This window comes from Silurus aristotelis (assembly GCF_946808225.1).
Source record: "Silurus aristotelis genome assembly, chromosome: 11".
Taxonomy (NCBI): Eukaryota; Metazoa; Chordata; class Actinopteri; order Siluriformes; family Siluridae; genus Silurus; species Silurus aristotelis.
The window spans coordinates 66662-85978 of record NC_139584.1 but is presented as its reverse complement, the minus strand read 5'-3'; the positions used below and the strand labels follow the sequence as shown (position 1 = coordinate 85978).

Genomic DNA, 19317 nt, shown 5'->3' with positions numbered 1-19317 from the left:
TTACATACAAACGCTTTGAAAACGCTTTGAGTGTTCATGCTCTGAAATAATTTGACAAATAATTTGTCAAACAATTTATCAGTCAAACATTGGACGCTGGCCGTCACCGGTGGGGTGATGTCATGACAAGGAGTATAAAACGCATACGGAGAGAGGCAGCGTAACCTAGAGATGTTCCCTTTTAGGAACTCGAGCGGTGTCGAAACGCTTTGGGAATGATTGTCCAATCACGCCAGACTGAACAGTCCCTGCCTAGTGTGTGTCTGTCAAACACAGCTAGAGAAGGACTGAGGGGCCAGAAGTGGCACTGCGGTCTAGGTTATAGAACCGCACAAGGTCAGTGGGGTGGACCAACCCGCAGCGTTACATATGTCTTGGAGGGGAACTCCAGAGGACCAAGATTTAAAGGCAGCCACATTCCGGGTGGAGTGAGCTCTGACCCCGAAGGGAGTGGGGAGACCAGAGGTCTTATAAGATAATGTGATGGCATCAACAATCCACCTGTTTAGAGTCTGCTTATTACCAGGAAGGCCACTCTTGGGAGGGCCGTAGCAGAAGACCAGCTGATCGTTCTTTCTCCAAGGACTCGTCCTGTGGACGTAGATGTCCAGTACATGTGTAACCCAGAGTGATTTATAAATAAATAGTAAATCAAGGGGGATACTTAATAAACAGGAAGGAGAAAATTAATGATTGAATTCGAATAATTGAATAAATATGTATTTTTATTTCATGTTCTGAATGTAAGAAATGTATTTGGTTGTTATTAAGTGTTGTGTCTCCTTTAAGAGAGTGAGATATTGACCAATCAAGTGAGAGAACTTATTACAGAGGAATGACTCACAGCGTGAGAAAAGAAGAGAAGAGAAAAGAAGAGAAGAGAGGAATACTAAGGATTGTTGGAGATTTCGGGAAAAAATTTGGCAACGACACAGAATAAGTTGTTACCACATGAACAAGATGGTGAGCCACCCAACAGACCTGGATTGAAACAAGGATATCTGAGGATTTCAGTGGATTCACTGCTTTGTTTTCCTGGATTGGGGGGAAAAAAAAAGAAGAAAAAGGAAAAATTGCGCAGGAGGACAGATTGACCCGACATCAAACTCTTCGGTTGTTTTTCTTCAATCATTTGTGGACTATTTTTTCTGGTCAGCATAACGGTAGCCCTGAACTGTTCCTCTAACATCACGAACTGTTTGTTTAGAATCGAGAGACTGGTATTCAAAAAGAAATGAATGCATCACGATTGTTTCATTTATTGATTGTTGAATTGTGTGGCATTATTGTTCATTCCACTTGATTGCTCATTAAAGGTCAAGGTTAAGGGTCATTGTGATTATTGACGGTTTTTTATGTTTATTTCCAATGTTTTCTTTTGTTTTTTTGGCATACATTGGTAAATTGAGTCCTATACCTTACGATAATAGTTTTGCCTACGTTGGATGTTCAAGCCAAGTTTAGTGTTATTGGGATTATAAAAGGTGTGATTTAAACTAGGAAGGATTTCTCAAACTCTAATCTTAGTTCAAGTTAAAACAGTTAAAATTAAATAGGTTCAAAGTCCAGCTCAAGCTCAATTAAAACCAAAAAAGCGAAAAGTATCCTAAATTAGATTGACTTAAATACATTAAAAAAGAATAAATCTTAACATAAATATAAAAAAAGAAATAAATATAGAAACTAATTTGGTTGATCCTATTTGCATTCTTTAGATATCGTTTTTACAGTTCACAGTATTGTATAACCAAGTATACAGTAGGGTTACTGGTCGGCGCTATCTTGGTTTTGTGTCTTGCCTTGTGTTGTCTGTCTGTACTGTTTTTTGTCTGCACTGTTTGCACCAGGTTGCACTTGATGCAGTTTATGTAGCTTGTGTTGTAGCTTTGTTATTGTTTAGTGTAGCACCAAGGTTCCTGAGGAATGTTGTCTCGTTTTTACTGTGTACCACTGTGTATAGTAGAAATGACAATAAAAGCCTCCTGACTCTTGACTTGACTTGGCTAGAGAATAAGCGATTTGAGTTCATAAAATTCATTTTCTTTATTTTATGTTTCTGCTAAAAGAGAACCATTGTTTTCTTTTTATACATTTTTCTTTGTTACAATATAAAATCTCTATTGGAATTTAACCACATCTTCCTTTTCTGTCTGTTTATTTAGACTCTCACTGCTGCTCCCTCTGTCCAATTCACCTGAGCATTCAAATAAGCCACGAGGTGCTGACTAAATTAAAGGGGGCGCTACACATGCACCGGTCAGAGCCGGTTAATTTTTTCCTGGTCTGGGGCCTGGAACGGAGGAGGATAGAATACCTGTAATTTTACGGCTCGTGGGACGACCAAGGCCACCTTGGGGAAGTAACCCGTACGGGAGTAGAGGAAGGCACTAGCCATACCTGGGGTAAACTCCGGGGCCACAAAAAGGGCCTGCAAGTCCCCTACTCTCTTGATAGAGTAGAAGGCCAACAAGAAGGCGTTCTTGAGGGTGAATTAGCTAGAGGCTGGAAGGGTCAGACAGAGCCCCAAAACGACGGCCAGGTCCCACCCAGGCACTCTAGGTCGTACCGTGGGCCTCAACCTCTGGGTGCTACGAAGAAAACGCATAACCCTAGGGTCTCTGCCAAGAGATTCCCCGGCCAAGGGGGCGTGATTAGCCAAAATGCTGGACGCGTATACTTGTACGGAGCCAACCCTTTGGCGAACTGTCCCTAGAGGAAATCCAGCACTGAACCAGCTAGGCAGTGGACTATTTTTAAGAACTATTTTGTATTCTAATTAAGAAACCTGACCTTGGCCCATATAAAATCTCCCCTTTAAATCTAAAATTTTAGAAAAGGTTGTAGCACAGCAGTTCTGATCACATCTACCGTAATTTCCGGACTATTAAGCGCACCCAAATATAAGCCGCACCCACTGAATTTTACAAAGATTTTTATTTTGAACATAAATAAGCCGCACCTGTCTATAAGCCGCAGGTCTACACTAAAACTAATAAACTTAGTTCTTCTAATGAACAGTGACTGTTACACAGCTTGTATCTAAACAGTAGCCTACCAAGAAAGTCATTGTTTACTGTCTTCCTCCTTCCTTTCACAACAATTTCTCTCGGGAGTTTTTCTTTTGGCATCGTCGTGCGTTTAAAAATCACCATCGGTGAAGCTTTTCTCCCGATGCCGTGCAGCTCAGAACACAGGTGACGTGTGTTTTTTCATGCCCGGTTGTTTTCAGCGTGACGAATGATCCGCTTTTCTGTAGACAGTCCGAGTGAGCGGCAGGTCAAACATCAGAGGAACATCATCCATATTTGATATTGATATTGATGTGGTGCGGCCCGATTTAGTGGGAGCGCGATTGAATATAAAGAATTTAATTGGTTCACCTGAACCCGTTCTGCAATTTCATTGGTCTAATGTTATGGGGCTCTGTTTTTTGGCTTGAAGCTTGTGAAACCGGGAAAAAACCCAGGAAAAATACATAAATTAGCCACTTCGTTGTTTAAGCGGCAGGGTTCAAAGCGTGGGAAAAAAGTATCAATTTATAGTCTGGACAATACGGTACTTAGGAATAACATTTTTGAAATGTATCAGTCAGGATTTCGGCCTCATCATAGCACAGAGACGGCGCTAGTTAAGGTGGTAAATGACCTGCTATTGGCCTCTGATCAGGGTTTTGTCTCTTTGCTTGTTTTGCTCCACCTCAGTGCAGCTTTTGACACCATTGATCATCATCTCCTGCTTGCTAGACTTGAGAATGTTGTTGGAATAAAGGGAACAGCTCTCTCTTGGCTCAGGTCTTATTTGACTGATCGCTATCAGATTGTTGATATAATTGGTGAGTTCTCCACACTCTCTAATGTAAAGTTTGGTGTTCCGCAAGGATCTGTCTTAGGCCCACTGTTTTTCTCTTTATATCTGCTGCCTCTGGGTGAAATTTTACATAAACATGGTATTCGCTTCCATTGCTATGCTGATGATACACAGCTGTATATTTCAGCAAAGCCAGATGAGAGAGATCTCATCCGCAAGAGTCCTCACTAGATCTAAAAAATATGAGCACATCAGCCCTGTTTTAATCATCTACACTGCTCCCAATTACATCTCACACTGATTATAAAATACCACTACTGACGTATAAAGCACTTAACGCTCTCACGCCGCAGTATCTGAGTGAACTTCTGTACCAGGATGATCCTCCACGCCTACTTAGATCAAAAGGTGCAGGCTATTTTTTAGTATCTCAAATAATTAAGACTCCAGCAGGGGACAACCTTCCAATCAGTGTTCGGGACTTAGACACAGTCTCAGTGTTCAAGTCGAGGCTGAAAATGTATTTATTCAGTCAAGTCTTTTATCAGTAGATTTTTTTAGGTAAAGGAGCAGATCTGGAGGGATCATGGATAAAGACTGTTTGGTGAACTGGGATATTTGTATGCTGTCGTCTCCTCACCCTCACACGTTCACTCAGATTTGTTAACGGTGGTGTGAGAAAGGAGGAGTGCTCTCCGGGAGTGGGGGCGATCACATAGAAATGCGAGCAGAATGAGCTATATGGGGTCTGCAGGATGTGACATATTGTAACGTCGCTCTGGATAAGGGTGTCTACTAAATGCCGCAAATGTAAATGTAAATGTAACACAAATATAATAATATATAATATCAATAATATAATATAATAAATAATATCGCAAACTGTTACAATATGTTATAAAGGGTCTGCAGGATGTGACATATTGTAACAGTTTGTGTTATTTAGTATTAATGTTCAATGTAAAAAATTATCAAAATATTTTGAAGTGTAGTGTGCATTCACAATATTGTATTTTTACTAAATAGGTGTGTGTGTGTGTGTGTGTGTGTGTGTGTGTGTGTGTGTGTGTGTGTGTGTGTGTGTGTGTGTGTTACCTTTTGTCATGTTTTTAATCTTCCCCAGTGGTGAGGGAACAGAAACATACGATCCATCTACAAATTAGACCAACAGTAAACAGTGTGTGTGTGTGTGTGTGTGTGTGTGTGTGTGTGTGTGTGTGTGTGTGTGTGTGTGTGTGTGTGTGTGTATATCACACCCCCTCCTGGCTGAGAGTACTCATTACAGGGAGAGTCTTCTAGAGGACGTTTGTAATGTTTCAGCAGAGTAACGATGGCATCATGACCTAAACAAGGAGCAAAGACACTAAAATTATACAATAATTGATGCCTTTTCCAAACTGTACTATTGCGCTTACTAACGCTTTGTGTACAAGCGCTCCTAATAAAATGGATTGGTGCCCTTCTTCAAGCGTATCCTCAAGTGTACGGATACACAGTGTATACAGTGAATACACTTCCTCAAGTGTACTAATACACAGTGCACTAATACACAGGGGGCACCTGTGTATTAGTGCCCTGTGTATTAGTGCACTGTGTATTAGTGCTCTGTGTATTATTGCTCTGTGTATTAGTGCCCTGTGTATTAGTGCACTGTGTATTATTGCCCTGTGTATTAGTGCTCTGTGTATTAGTGCCCTGTGTATTAGTGCACTGTGTATTAGTGCTCTGTGTATTAGTGCCCTGTGCATTAGTGCACTGTGTATTAGTGCACTGAGTATTAGTGCCCTGTGCATTAGTGCCCTGTGTATTAGTGCACTGTGTATTAGTGCTCTGTGTATTAGTGCCCTGTGTATTAGTGCACTGAGTATTAGTGCCCTGTGTATTAGTGCCCTGTGCATTAGTGCCCTGTGCATTAGTGCACTGTGCATTAGTGCACTGTGCATTAGTGCACTGAGTATTAGTGCCCTGTGTATAAGTGCACTGTGTATTAGTGCTCTGTGTATTAGTGCCCTGTGCATTAGTGCCCTGTGCATTAGTGCACTGAGTATTAGTGCTCTGTGTATTAGTGCCCTGTGTATTAGTGCCCTGTGTATTAGTGCACTGTGTATTAGTGCACTGTGTATTAGTGCTCTGTGTATTAGTGCCCTGTGTATTAGTGCACTGAGTATTAGTGCCCTGTGTATTAGTGCCCTGTGTATTAGTGCACTGTGTATTAGTGCTCTGTGCATTAGTGCCCTGTGTATTAGTGCTCTGTGTATTAGTGCTCTGTGCATTAGTGCCCTGTGCATTAGTGCACTGAGTATTAGTGCTCTGTGTATTAGTGCCCTGTGTATTAGTGCACTGTGTATTAGTGCACTGTGTATTAGTGCTCTGTGTATTAGTGCTCTGTGTATTAGTGCACTGTGTATTAGTGCACTGAGTATTAGTGCCCTGTGTATTAGTGCCCTGTGTATTAGTGCACTGTGTATTAGTGCACTGAGTATTAGTGCTCTGTGTATTAGTGCCCTATGTATTAGTACCCTGTGTATTAGTGCACTGAGTATTAGTGCTCTGTGTATTAGTGCACTGTGTATTAGTGCACTGTGTATTAGTGCACTGTGTATTAGTGCTCTGTGTATTAGTGCCCTGTGCATTAGTGCCCTGTGCATTAGTGCACTGAGTATTAGTGCTCTGTGTATTAGTGCCCTGTGTATTAGTGCCCTGTGTATTAGTACACTGTGTATTAGTGCTCTGTGTATTAGTGCCCTGTGTATTAGTGCACTGAGTATTAGTGCCCTGTGTATTAGTGCCCTGTGTATTAGTGCCCTGTGTATTAGTGCACTGTGTATTAGTGCACTGAGTATTAGTGCTCTGTGTATTAGTGCCCTGTGTATTAGTGCCCTGTGTATTAGTGCACTGAGTATTAGTGCTCTGTGTATTAGTGCACTGTGTATTAGTGCACTGTGTATTAGTGCTCTGTGTATTAGTGCACTGTGTATTAGTGCCCTGTGTATTAGTGCCCTGTGTATTAGTGCCCTGTGTATTAGTGCTCTGTGTATTAGTGCCCTGTGTATTAGTGCCCTGTGTATTAGTGCACTGTGTATTAGTGCACTGTGTATTAGTGCTCTGTGTATTAGTGCACTGTGTATTAGTGCCCTGTGTATTAGTGCCCTGTGTATTAGTGCCCTGTGTATTAGTGCACTGTGTATTAGTGCACTGTGTATTAGTGCTCTGTGTATTAGTGCACTGTGTATTAGTGCCCTGTGTATTAGTGCACTGTGTATTAGTGCCCTGTGCATTAGTGCCCTGTGCATTAGTGCCCTGTGTATTAGTGCACTGTGTATTAGTGCTCTGTGTATTAGTGCCCTGTGTATTAGTGCACTGTGTATTAGTGCTCTGTGTATTAGTGCTCTGTGTATTAGTGCCCTGTGTATTAGTGCACTGTGTATTAGTGCTCTGTGTATTAGTGCCCTGTGTATTAGTGCTCTGTGTATTAGTGCACTGTGTATTAGTGCCCTGTGCATTAGTGCCCTGTGCATTAGTGCACTGTGTATTAGTGCACTGAGTATTAGTGCCCTGTGCATTAGTGCCCTGTGCATTAGTGCACTGTGCATTAGTGCCCTATGCATTAGTGCACTGAGTATTAGTGCCCTGTGTATAAGTGCACTGTGTATTAGTGCTCTGTGTATTAGTGCCCTGTGCATTAGTGCCCTGTGCATTAGTGCACTGAGTATTAGTGCTCTGTGTATTAGTGCCCTGTGTATTAGTGCCCTGTGTATTAGTGCACTGTGTATTAGTGCTCTGTGTATAAGTGCCCTGTGTATTAGTGCACTGAGTATTAGTGCCCTGTGTATTAGTGCCCTGTGTATTAGTGCCCTGTGTATTAGTGCACTGTGTATTAGTGCCCTGTGCATTAGTGCCCTGTGCATTAGTGCACTGAGTATTAGTGCTCTGTGTATTAGTGCCCTGTGTATTAGTGCCCTGTGCATTAGTACACTGTGTATTAGTGCTCTGTGTATTAGTGCCCTGTGTATTAGTGCACTGTGTATTAGTGCACTGAGTATTAGTGCCCTGTGTATTAGTGCCCTGTGTATTAGTGCCCTGTGTATTAGTGCACTGAGTATTAGTGCTCTGTGTATTAGTGCACTGTGTATTAGTGCACTGTGTATTAGTGCACTGTGTATTAGTGCCCTGTGTATTAGTGCTCTGTGTATTAGTGCCCTGTGTATTAGTGCCCTGTGTATTAGTGCTCTGTGTATTAGTGCCCTGTGTATTAGTGCACTGTGTATTAGTGCTCTGTGTATTAGTGCACTGTGTATTAGTGCCCTGTGTATTAGTGCTCTGTGTATTAGTGCACTGTGTATTAGTGCACTGTGTATTAGTGCTCTGTGTATTAGTGCACTGTGTATTAGTGCCCTGTGTATTAGTGCACTGTGTATTAGTGCTCTGTGTATTAGTGCCCTGTGTATTAGTGCTCTGAGTATCAGTGATCTAAATATTAGTGATCGGTGTATTATTGCCCTGTGTATCAGTGATGTGTATTAGTGATCTGTGTGTGACCGGTTGAATGGCTTTTAATATAAAGACAAATAGACAGGCATACATAATGGGTTAATTTTAAATCCGAAGACACGCCCACTGCTGCAGAGTTGCGCTTTGACATTGAGCACACCTGTGCCACGTAATTAGTTCAGCATGTTCTTGGCTTTATAAAAAGCACTGTTGAGTTTGGTTCTTTGATACCTTTCCTATCTGTAGGCTGTGTGGCTAGAAAAGGTATTTTTGCGTATACTTTCCTGTTGCGGTCCCCTGGTGAGATGGTTGTTTTATTTGACTTTATTAGTTGCTGATCATGGTCTGAATGTGTGTTTGTAGGGATGTGCACATGAACGCAGGTAGCATATAGTGACAATAGTTTAACCCCGTTTATGAGGTAAGCAACTTTAGTGTGGGTTATTTATGGGAGAGGGAACCCTTTTTTTGAAGTGTTTTGTTTGTTTGTTTGTTTGTTTCAGGTGCGGCCAAAGAGTGCTAGCTGCTGTTTTATAGATATTTCTACAAGCTGTTTTATAGATTGCCATTTATGTAATTATTTCCACATGTAATTATCTGATGAGCTGTGATTTGAGACTTAAACAGAAGGGGAGAGTATGTTTGTGTGTTGGCTTTGTTTTTGGTTTATTTTTTTTGTTTCATTGTTTAAGAATTATGCACTGATTTGCTGGGTGTTTTGTCCCTTCTGTTTAAAAAGTGGAATTAATCTAGTCTCTCCAATTGTGGGTAAATAACTGGTAAGCTGTAAACGGTATTTTAAAATATTTGTAAGCATTTTCTGTGAAATAAACTTGTACTATTTTTGGAAAGTCACGTCTCTGTCTTAACCCCATCCGAACCAGCAGGGTCCTTCATATTTTTGTAACTTTTTGGGTTTAATTTTTCTTTTGCGTTCCATTTATTTTCCTGGGTGAATAAATAACCCAGGTGACGTAGTCGGTTCCTTTTTATTTCTAATACCTTTTAACCAAAGGGTAGTGCCCTGTGTCGTAGTGCCCTGTGTCGTAGTGCCCTGTGTCGTAGTGCCCTGTGTCGTAGTGCCCTGTGTCGTAGTGCCCTGTGTCGTAGAGCTTAAAATGAAGTGTACTTACTGAAGTGTAGTAGTGCTTTTAGTGTTGTGTACTACACCTTTCTCGTAAGCCCACATCAGACAGGTCTGTTCATCTTTCTCTCCACTGGAGCGACTCGGATCACACGCCACCAAGTTCATGTCTGCTCCACTGTCTAATAAGAACTGAACGAGGCGGATGTGTCCATGGAAACAGGCACTGTGTAAACCTATCAGAATCAAGAAACCAGATACATCAGCATGAATTCTGTATTCTAAATACACCTACATTTACAGTAACAGTTTAATTAACTTATACATTAATATATGTGTGGATGTGTATATTGTTTATGCAGATGTGTATATTGTTCATGTGTGGATGTGTATATTGTTTATGTGCAGATGGGTCTACCATGTGTGCAGATATGTATATTTGTCAGGAATCCACCTGCCACGCCCCCTTCGGCGGCTGTCATGCTCCGCTTTCTCTGAAGCTCCCAGGTTCAATCACACACACCTGGGACTCGTTAAACACTCATCCCCGGCTCCCACATAAACCCCTCACTCACTCTCTGTCCCTTATTGTATGCGTTTGTTGGTATTTGTGTATGTGTTGTTGGTCTGCATATCCCTATACGTTCCCTTCCTCTCGGACTCCACGCTTTCTCCCCAAAGCGCACCCCGGATTACCCCTATCTCTCCGTGCGTTTGTACTTGGACTATGTGGACCTTGACCCTCCAGGGCGTACCACGGATCTCTCACTTCGACCTTATACCGGACAGCCGTGCATGTATTCGTGTGTTTCGCTTCACTCAAACTTTCGGTGATTTCTACTCTGGCTTTCGCCTCCGTTCATTCGCCCCCTGACAATATTGTTTATATGTGCAGATGTATATACAGTACTGTACAAAAATTAAGTGGAATAATAAATGTTGTAAATTGAGTGAAAGTGTTAATGTATTTTTATCAAATAAGAAAATGTGAAGTAAATGAACAGAAGTTAAATCAAAATCAAATCACTATTTTGTGTGACACATGTTGTCCACATCTATCCTTCTAATTTTGCACACAGTTTTTGAAGGCATTTGGCAGGTTGGTTGTTCCAGACATCTTGGAAAACTAACCACAGATCTTCTGTAGATTTATGCTCCTCAAATGCTTCTGTCTCTTCGTGTGATTGCAGACAGACTCAATAAAATTTAGATCAGGGCTCTGTGGGTCCAAAAAAGATCACAGCTACCATCAAAAAAGATTTTAAATCAGCACAAGGAAATGAGTGATGTTGAGCAGTGTAGACACAGTGGTCAGCCAAGGAACATTAATACAGCAGATGAAAGACACATCATGCTTACTTTCCTTTAATATCAAAAGATGTCCAGCAGAGCCATCAGCAAAAAACTGAAGGAAACCAGTGGGACCCAGATACACCCATCTACTGTCTGGAGAAGTCTGGCTAGAAGTGATCTTCATGAAAGAACTACAGCCAAAAATCCAAACCTCCAACCTAGAATCAAGGCTCAGTGTCTCAACTATACTCAAAGAAGGAGGCACTAATGAGTGTCTGCAGGCAACAGTGAAGCATGGTGGAGGTTTCTGTAGGTTTGGAGCTACATTACTGCAGATGGAGTTGGAGAAGTGGTCAGGATTAATGGTGTCCTCAATGGTGAGAAATACAGGCAGATACTCCATCATGCAGTACCATCAGGGAGGAAACTGATTTGCCCCAGATTTATTCTGCAGCAGGACAACGACCCCAAACATGCATTGTCTTAATGACAATATCATTAGATCTAGAAGGTTATTGCATTGAACTTTGGTTCCAAAGGTCATGAGTTCAAATCCCAGCCATACAAAGCTGCCACTCCTGGTCCCCTGAGCACGGCCCTTAACCCCATAGCTAACCAAATGTTTGAATGAAATAAATGCAAGTTGCTCTGTATAAGAGCTTTTCTCAAATGCCATAAATGTAAATGTAAAACTATATTAGAGAAGAAAAACAAGGAGTTCTGGAAGTGATCGTTTTGGCCTTCACAGAGTCCTGATCTCAACATCTCTGTGATTACATGAAGAGACATTGGGATTTGAGGAGCCTACACTCACAGAAGATCTCAAAAATGTTTGGAAAAACCTACCTGCTGAGTGATTGTGCAAGTGTACTTGGAAGGAGTGATGCTGTTTGCAGGAAACAAGGTAACACCAAATATTGATCTGATTTATATTTATATTTATCTCTTAATTAAATTTTTAAGGGGTTTTTACTTCACACTTTACTGTGAAGTTTTTCACACCAGCATAAAACACACTACAGTATGTTTATGCATATTGTACCCGTGTGTCCATCTCGGCCCTGGTGATTAATGCTGACTGCATTCTGGCTGATGAGGAACTTGACCATGTCCAGGTCTTTACCATATGTACAGGAACTGCAGAGAAAAAGCACAGATCAGAGACAGACCTCTTTTTTCTCTCCTGCGCCTTTTTAGATTGATTGATTTATTTTCATTGCCTGTGAAATGCCGTCTCACTGAAGATGTTCTCTTTGGACAGACTTTCTGTTCCTGTAAGCTGCACCAACTCCTTCACCACCTCAAACTTCCCATTATAACACGCCCTGTTCATCTCACACACACACACACACACACACACACACACACACACACACACACACACACACACACACACACACACACACATCTTCACCAGCAGCTCTCTTTATCAGTTCTTTTTTTAACCTTAAAATCTTAACTTTATCCTGAATATAATTTTGAGTTAAAGTGTAATTATGTGTGTGTTCAGGTGCATGAGAACCCTGTTACCCATTGCAGTATGTAGAACCTCAGCATTGAGAACCAGAATGATTGATGTCCAGCTGTATGACTTACAGATGCAGTGGTGTGTCTCCATAGATGTTGATTGAATGTGGCTGCACATTAAAGTTTCCCTGCAGCAGGAAACGCACAGGCTCGTGGTGGCCGAATCGTGCACAGAAATGCAGTGGCACGTGATTCTCATTATCCTGAGCATTTACTGCAGGGGGAAACACAAAGCACAGCTGGAGACTTATCTGTATTACATTTCTGAATGAGTTCTAGCACTGAATGTTATTATTCATTAAAGAACATCCTCTCGCTGTTACCCATCACCCGAATGTCCCGATTGACTACTCCATTTTTAATCATCAATTATTATTTATATAATATGATATTATATATCACTTATTACAAAGCACATTGTACACACACAAGAACTCCCTTAGATGATATGAGGAAGAAACCTTGAAAAGAACCAGACTCAGAACAAACCCTATTCTCATCTGCGTCATATGGAATCATCACTCATCCATACAGTTATAATAAAATCATCATCATATGAATTACTCATTATTATTATCAACACAGGACCACGTACTCAATGTGATAAATGTGAGTAGTGTCTCATACCGTCCACTTTCCCTCCATCCTCCATCAGCAGCCGGATCACGCTGAGGAAACCTTTCGCAGCAGCCAGGTGAAGGGGACGATCTCCAACCTCTCCACTAGCATTCACATCTGCTCCGAATTTCAGCAACAGCTTACACACCTGCTCACACCCAGCGGGACGAACACAAACACACACACACACAAAACTTCCAATGGATTATGATACCAGATAGAAATCATGGCAGAAATATCGTGTGTGTGTGTGTGTGTGTGTGTGTGTGTGTGTGTGTGTGTGTGTGTGTGTGTGTGTGTGTGTGTGTGTGTGTGTGTATGTGTGTGTGACAGGAACCTGCTCATGGCCATAGAAAGCTGCGATGTGCAGAGGTGTGAAGAACACAGCATCCTGAACATTAACATAAGCCCCATGCTGCAGGAGAACATCCACTGCCTTCAAAACACACACACATACACACACACACACACACACACACACACACACACACACACACACACACACTAGATAGATAGATAGATAGATAGATAGATAGATAGATAGATAGATAGATAGATAGATAGATAGATAGATAGATAGATAGATAGATAGATAGATAGATAGATAGATAGATAGATAGATAGATAGACACTGCTGATGTGATGGATGTTGTGTCCTAGTAATGGAAATGTAAAGGAAATAGTATTGTTTTTGGCTCCGCCCACCTCGTGATGTCCTGCCATAGTGGCGATGTGCAGAGCTGTAAGTGCTCCATAACCAACCTGCTGAACATCTGCACCTCCATGTAACAAGGCTGTGGCCAATTCAGCACTGTCCTGAAGGGAGACGAAGTAAATGTTTGCATTGTGTGTGTGTGTGTGTGTGTGTGTGTGTGTGTGTGTGTGTGTGTGTGTGTGTGTGTGTGTGTATGTACTGTGTAAGCAGCGAGGTGCAGGGCGGTAAAGCCGTTGCGACTCAGTCTGGAGGCTCTCAGTCCCTTCAGCATCAGGTTGCGGATCTGGTTTTTATTCCCTGCAGTGAATCAGAGACTTGGCTGTGATTCCACACTTCACCATGTTCTTTAGATGTGTTTACTCCAAATCTTCTCCAGCAGCATGAACCTCTCTGCTTATCAGTCTACATTACTATAGAGTGTAAACTTCACAAAATATATTAGGGTGTGTTGAATGTGTTGTGTTTTTATAGTGTGTTGCATGTGTGTTGTGTTGCATGTATTTGCTGTTTGTTTGTGTGTGTAGTGTATGTCATGGTTGTGTTTGTGTTTGTAATTGTGATGTTACCTGAGCAGATGCAGCACAGGTGGAGCAGAGACAGTCCTGCCTCCGAGCGGTAATGTAAATTCACTTTGTTAAAAGCTTCATCTGAACTGAACACAGACACGACACGTCACATCACGTAACGTCCTGTCCAGTCACGACACGCCACGTCACATCACATCGCATCACGCCACGACACGCCACGTCACATCACATCGCATCACGCCACGACATGCCAAGTCACATCACGCCACGCCACTTCACGCCACGTCACATCACATCGCATCACGCCACGACATGCCAAGTCACATCGCATCGCATCACATCACGACCCATCACATCATGAAATGCCACGTCAAATCACATCTCATCACATCACAACACGACACAACACAGAGATGGCATAATAGATGAACCTTCACACTGTACCTCATGTTAAATCTGTAGAAATTCTGAAATGTTTCTGACCTGAACACATGTTTAAGTTCCGAATATTCTTCATCTTTAATCCTCAGATCATCATCCAACTTCTCTACAATCACAGAATACGACTCATTCACTTTCTTCTTCCATTCATCTGTAGCGCACACACACACACACACACACACACACACACACACACACACACACACACACACACACATAATAATCACATTACATAACATTACAATGCTGATGATTTTTACAGTTTCTATTTAAAAAAACACGTAATATCATAAAATCACGTATTACCAATTATTATTAATAATTCAGCATTTATCTCTGTGTGTAGTGAGTTTAATGGTGTTGAGTGTAATAATGTTGAGTGTAATGGTGTTGGGTGTGATGGTATTGAGACTGAAGGTATTGAGAGTGACAGTGTTGAGAATGATGGTGTTCAGAGTGACAGTGTTGAGTGTATTGGTATTGAGATTTATAGTGTTGAGTGTATTGGTATTGAGATTACTGGTGTAAAGTGTGACGGTGTTGAAAGTGACGGTGTTGAGTGTTGTGGTATTGAAAGTGATGGTGTTGAGTGTTGATGGTGTTGAATGTGATGGTATTGAGTGTAATGGTATTGAGTGTGATGGTATTGAGAGAGATGGTGTTGAGTGTGAAGGTGTTGAGACTGATATTATTGAGAGTGACAGTGTTGAGTGTGATGGTATTGAGATTAATGGTATTGAGATTAATGGTTTTGAGTGTGACGGTTTGAGAGTGACGGCGTAGAGTGTGATGGTGTTGAATGTGATGATATTGAGTGTAATGGTATTGAGAGTGATGGTGTTAAGTGTGTTGGTGTTGAGTGTGATGGTGTTGAGTGTGAAGGTTTTTAGAGTGACGTGTTGAGTGTGATTGTATCAAGAGTGACGGTGTTGAGAGTGCAGGTGTTGAGTGGGATGGTGTTGAGAGTGTGAAATGAACAGGAAATAAAAGCACTGCACTCACATGCACACCATCAATAGGTAGTAATGATTTCATCAATTTTTTTAGTAATAAAGTAAAAAATCCAGACGATTAAAATAAATCCAAACTATTTTATAAATAACTCTGTAGACAGCAGTGTCATTATAACAGACCATCAATTACAAAGTTTTACTCCTATTCAAGAGAACGACTTCGTTTCATTAATTTCCTCATCAAAATCATCAACCTGCATCTCGATCCCTCACCTACAAGTTTCCTCAAACAGATCATTCCAGAGGGAATTGAACCTGTTTTAAAATAATAAACTCTTCCATTAGCACTGGTTTTGTACCTAAATCCCTCAAACTGCAGTATCAACCCCCTAATTAAGAAACCTGACCTTCACCCTGTCAGCTGTCCAACTACAGTCCAATATCAAACCTCCTCTTTATCTCCAAGATTCTAGAAAAGGTTGTAGAACAGCAGTTCTGCTCACATCTACTGAGGAACAACATTTATGAAATGTATCAGTCAGGATTTCGGCCTCATCATAGCACAGAGACGGCGCTAGTTAAGGTGCTAAATGACCTGTTATTGGCCTCTGATCAGGGTTTTGTCTCTGTACTTGTTTTGCTCGACCTCAGTGCAGCTTTTCACACCACTGATCATCATCTCCTGCTTGCTGGACTGGAGAACGTTGTTGGAATAAAGGGAACAGCTCTCTCTTTGCTGAGGTCTTATTTGACTGATTGCTATCAGTTTGTTGATGTAAATGGTGAGTTCTCCACACTCTCTGAGGTAAAGTTTGGTGTTCCACAGGGATCTGTCTTAGGCCCACTGCTTTTCTCTTTATATCTGCTGCCTCTGGTTGAAATTATACATAAACATGGTATTCACGTCCATTGCTATGCTGATGATCCACAGCTGTATATTTCAGCAAAGCCAGATGAGAGAGATCAGCTTAACAATGTTGAGGAGTGTGTAAAGGACATTAGACAGTGGATGCTTGATAACTTCCTTCTGCTCAACTCAGATAAGACAGAAGTACTTTTACTAGGACCACATGCAGCTAGAAGTAAACTTTCTGATTCCTGTAGCATCTCTGGATGGTGTTTCTGTTTCAGTGTGTACAGCAGTCAAAGACCTCGGTGTGATTATTGACTCGAGTCTTTCCTTTGAGTCTCACGTGAATAATATCACCAGGATCTCCTTCTTTCACCTTAGAAATATTGCTAAAATTAGAAATATGATGTCGTTACAGGATGCAGAAAAACTAGTAGATGTTTTTGTAACATCTAGATTAGACTACTGTAACGCTTTACTGTCTGGGTGTTGGAGTAAGTGCAGAAATAAGCTTCAGTTAGTTCAGAATGCAGCAGCAAGAGTCCTCACTAGATCTAGAAAATATGATCACATCAGCCCTGTTTTAATCATCTACACTGCTCCCAATTCCATCTCACACTGATTATAAAATACTACTACTGACGTATAAAGCACTTAACGCTCTCACGCCGCAGTATCTGAGTGAACTTCTGTACCAGGATGATCCTCCACCCAAGCTTCAGTTAGTTCAGAATGCGGCAGCAAGAGTTCTTACTAGGTCAAGAAAATATGATCACATAACCTCAATCTTATCGTCCCTACACTGGCTTCCTGTTAATGTTCGAATAGACTAAAACTACTGCTACTCACTTATAAAGCACTAAATGTTTTATCTCCATGTATCTCCAGTCTTTTAACACACTACAATCTGTCACGCTCCCTGAGATCTTAAAACTCTGGGCTTCTAGTAGTTCCTAGAATAGCAAAGTCCACTAAAGGTGGTAGAACATTCTCACATTTAGCTCCTAAACTCTGGAATAGTCTTCCTGACAGTGTTCGGGGTTCAGATACACTCTCCCAGTTTAAGTGTAGATTAAAAACATATCTTTTTAGCAAAGCCTACACATAACACACATCACACACATCACATCATAACCTTGTGCTCCAGAACATCTGATCACATGCACATTATCAACTTGTGCTGTTAATATCATGAACAGCAGCTACGCTAATTCCTCTCCACTGCTTCTCTTTCTCTCCCCATCCCGAGGCTTCCTGAGGTTTGGCCAGCTCCAGTCACGGCCCACCTCGTGATGATTACGGACCTTTAAAGAAGTAGATGCCGAACTCGCAAACATCCTGAACCATCTAGAGACGTACCAGTGCCATTTGGATCCCACTTCATGTGTGGAGTTTTGACATTGGACCTCCTGGAGTGTTTAAAGGCTCTGGCATGGAGAAGCTGATGCTGGATCTGTGATGATCACAAATGTTGAGCTCAGTAGCTCCTACTTTTATACCAAAGACTGTAGAAAAAAACATTTACTTATAGTCTTATACTCCAGTACTCATGTTAGTTCTCACTCTCCAGTGTTCTGTATTGTTGAAAGATTTATGATCAAACTCTTGATGTCACCCATATGAGGATGGGTTCCCCTTTGAGTCTGGTTTTCTCTCAAGGTTTCTTCCTCATATCATCTAAGGGAGTTTTTCCTTCACCACAGTCGCCACGGCTGCTCATCAGGGACAAATGCACACCTTCACTGTTGATTTCTGTAAAGCTGCTTTGAGACAATGTCTGTTGTGAAAAGCGCTATACAAATAAACTTGACTTGACTTGACTTGACTCCACCCCTACTTAGAGCAAAAGTTGCAGGCTATTTGTTGGTACCTTAAATAATGAAGACTACAGCCTTCTACTAACTTAAGACTAAGGACTACTAACTACCTCTCTCTCTCTCTCTCTCTCTCTCTCTCTCTCTCTCTCTCTCTCTCTCTCTCTCTCTCTCTATCCTGGGGGACCAGTGTCTAGTGTTCCTGTGTCTTTCTTTTCTTAAAATCTGCCTGATTCATCCTGACGCCCACTGAATGGAGTTTTCTTCAGCTGGAGACACTCTGTGTAGCTGGAGATGGTTCCACATCAACAGCCTAAAGATCCATGTATTTATAGTGGAGGGTTAAATTCAAGAACCAGGAAGATGAAGATAAATGATGAATGGTGATGAGCATGAGATTCCTCTTTGAGTCTGGTTCCTTCCAAGGATTCCTCCTTATATCATCTCAGGGAGTTTTTCCTCCACCACAGCCACCACAGGCTCACTAATTGGGGATAAACTTATAAAGACTGATTCATGATAATGAAATCTGCTACTTGTAGACATTTATTTTCTGTAAAGCTGCTTTGGGAAAAACTAAATATAACTGTAATAACTGTAATAAACCCTACACACGGTAATACACACTGAACAATGTAATAAACATTAAACACTGTAATAAACACTGTAATAACAGCTTACAGCAGGTTGATCTTTACCTGTACATGTCTGTGTTGGTCTGGATTTATAATTTCCCATCACGGTGTTGTGATAACCACTAACCCTAAACCTTCTCCTCACTGACCACTGCAATGCTGCAGGAATAAACACTGCTTGTCACTGAACACAATGCAGGCAAGAAGATAAAGCAGAGGATCGCTGACTTACTGCTAAAAATAAACATCAGCTCTGGGAGGAATGTGTGACAGCTGAACCTGTGTGTGTGTGTGTGTGTGTGTGTGTGTGTGTGTGTGTGTGTGTGTGTGTGTGTGTGTGTGTGTGCGCGCGCTCACCACTGTAAGTATTGGAAAAGCAAGGTCAGTTCTTTGTTCACTGAAGACATTTGGGTTTGAGAAATATACGAGGGAAGCGAATACAAGTGCAAAAATATTTATTAAAGTGCACACATACAAAACAAACACAATTAAAAATTTACATAAAAAAACTAAAACAAAGAGCAAAACCTGAAAATTGGTACCAGGTTACAAAAATGAGCAT

At 41.4% G+C, this 19317-nt stretch overlaps 1 protein-coding gene across 3 annotated transcripts in view; it reads right to left on the bottom strand.

Moving 5' to 3' along the window:
* The window catches only part of tnni3k (TNNI3 interacting kinase), a 30091-nt gene extending 11123 nt beyond the window's left edge, over window positions 1-18968 (bottom strand). For 2 of the 3 annotated variants that reach the window (XM_083554808.1, XM_083554809.1), the window contains exons 1-13: window positions 18819-18968; window positions 14546-14654; window positions 14102-14187; window positions 13735-13832; window positions 13526-13636; window positions 13158-13256; window positions 12830-12968; window positions 12272-12416; window positions 11896-12000; window positions 11718-11812; window positions 9469-9618; window positions 5064-5150; window positions 4903-4959 (exon numbers count right to left, since the gene is read on the bottom strand). In XM_083554808.1, coding sequence (XP_083410934.1) covers window positions 4903-4959; window positions 5064-5150; window positions 9469-9618; window positions 11718-11812; window positions 11896-12000; window positions 12272-12416; window positions 12830-12968; window positions 13158-13256; window positions 13526-13636; window positions 13735-13832; window positions 14102-14187; window positions 14546-14654; window positions 18819-18858 — 1321 coding nt within the window. In that variant the 5' untranslated portion in view covers window positions 18859-18968. The remainder of the gene's footprint in view (window positions 1-4902; window positions 4960-5063; window positions 5151-9468; window positions 9619-11717; window positions 11813-11895; window positions 12001-12271; window positions 12417-12829; window positions 12969-13157; window positions 13257-13525; window positions 13637-13734; window positions 13833-14101; window positions 14188-14545; window positions 14655-18818) is intronic. The other variant, XM_083554810.1, reaches the window with a different exon arrangement.
* Window positions 18969-19317: the final 349 nt, after the last annotated feature.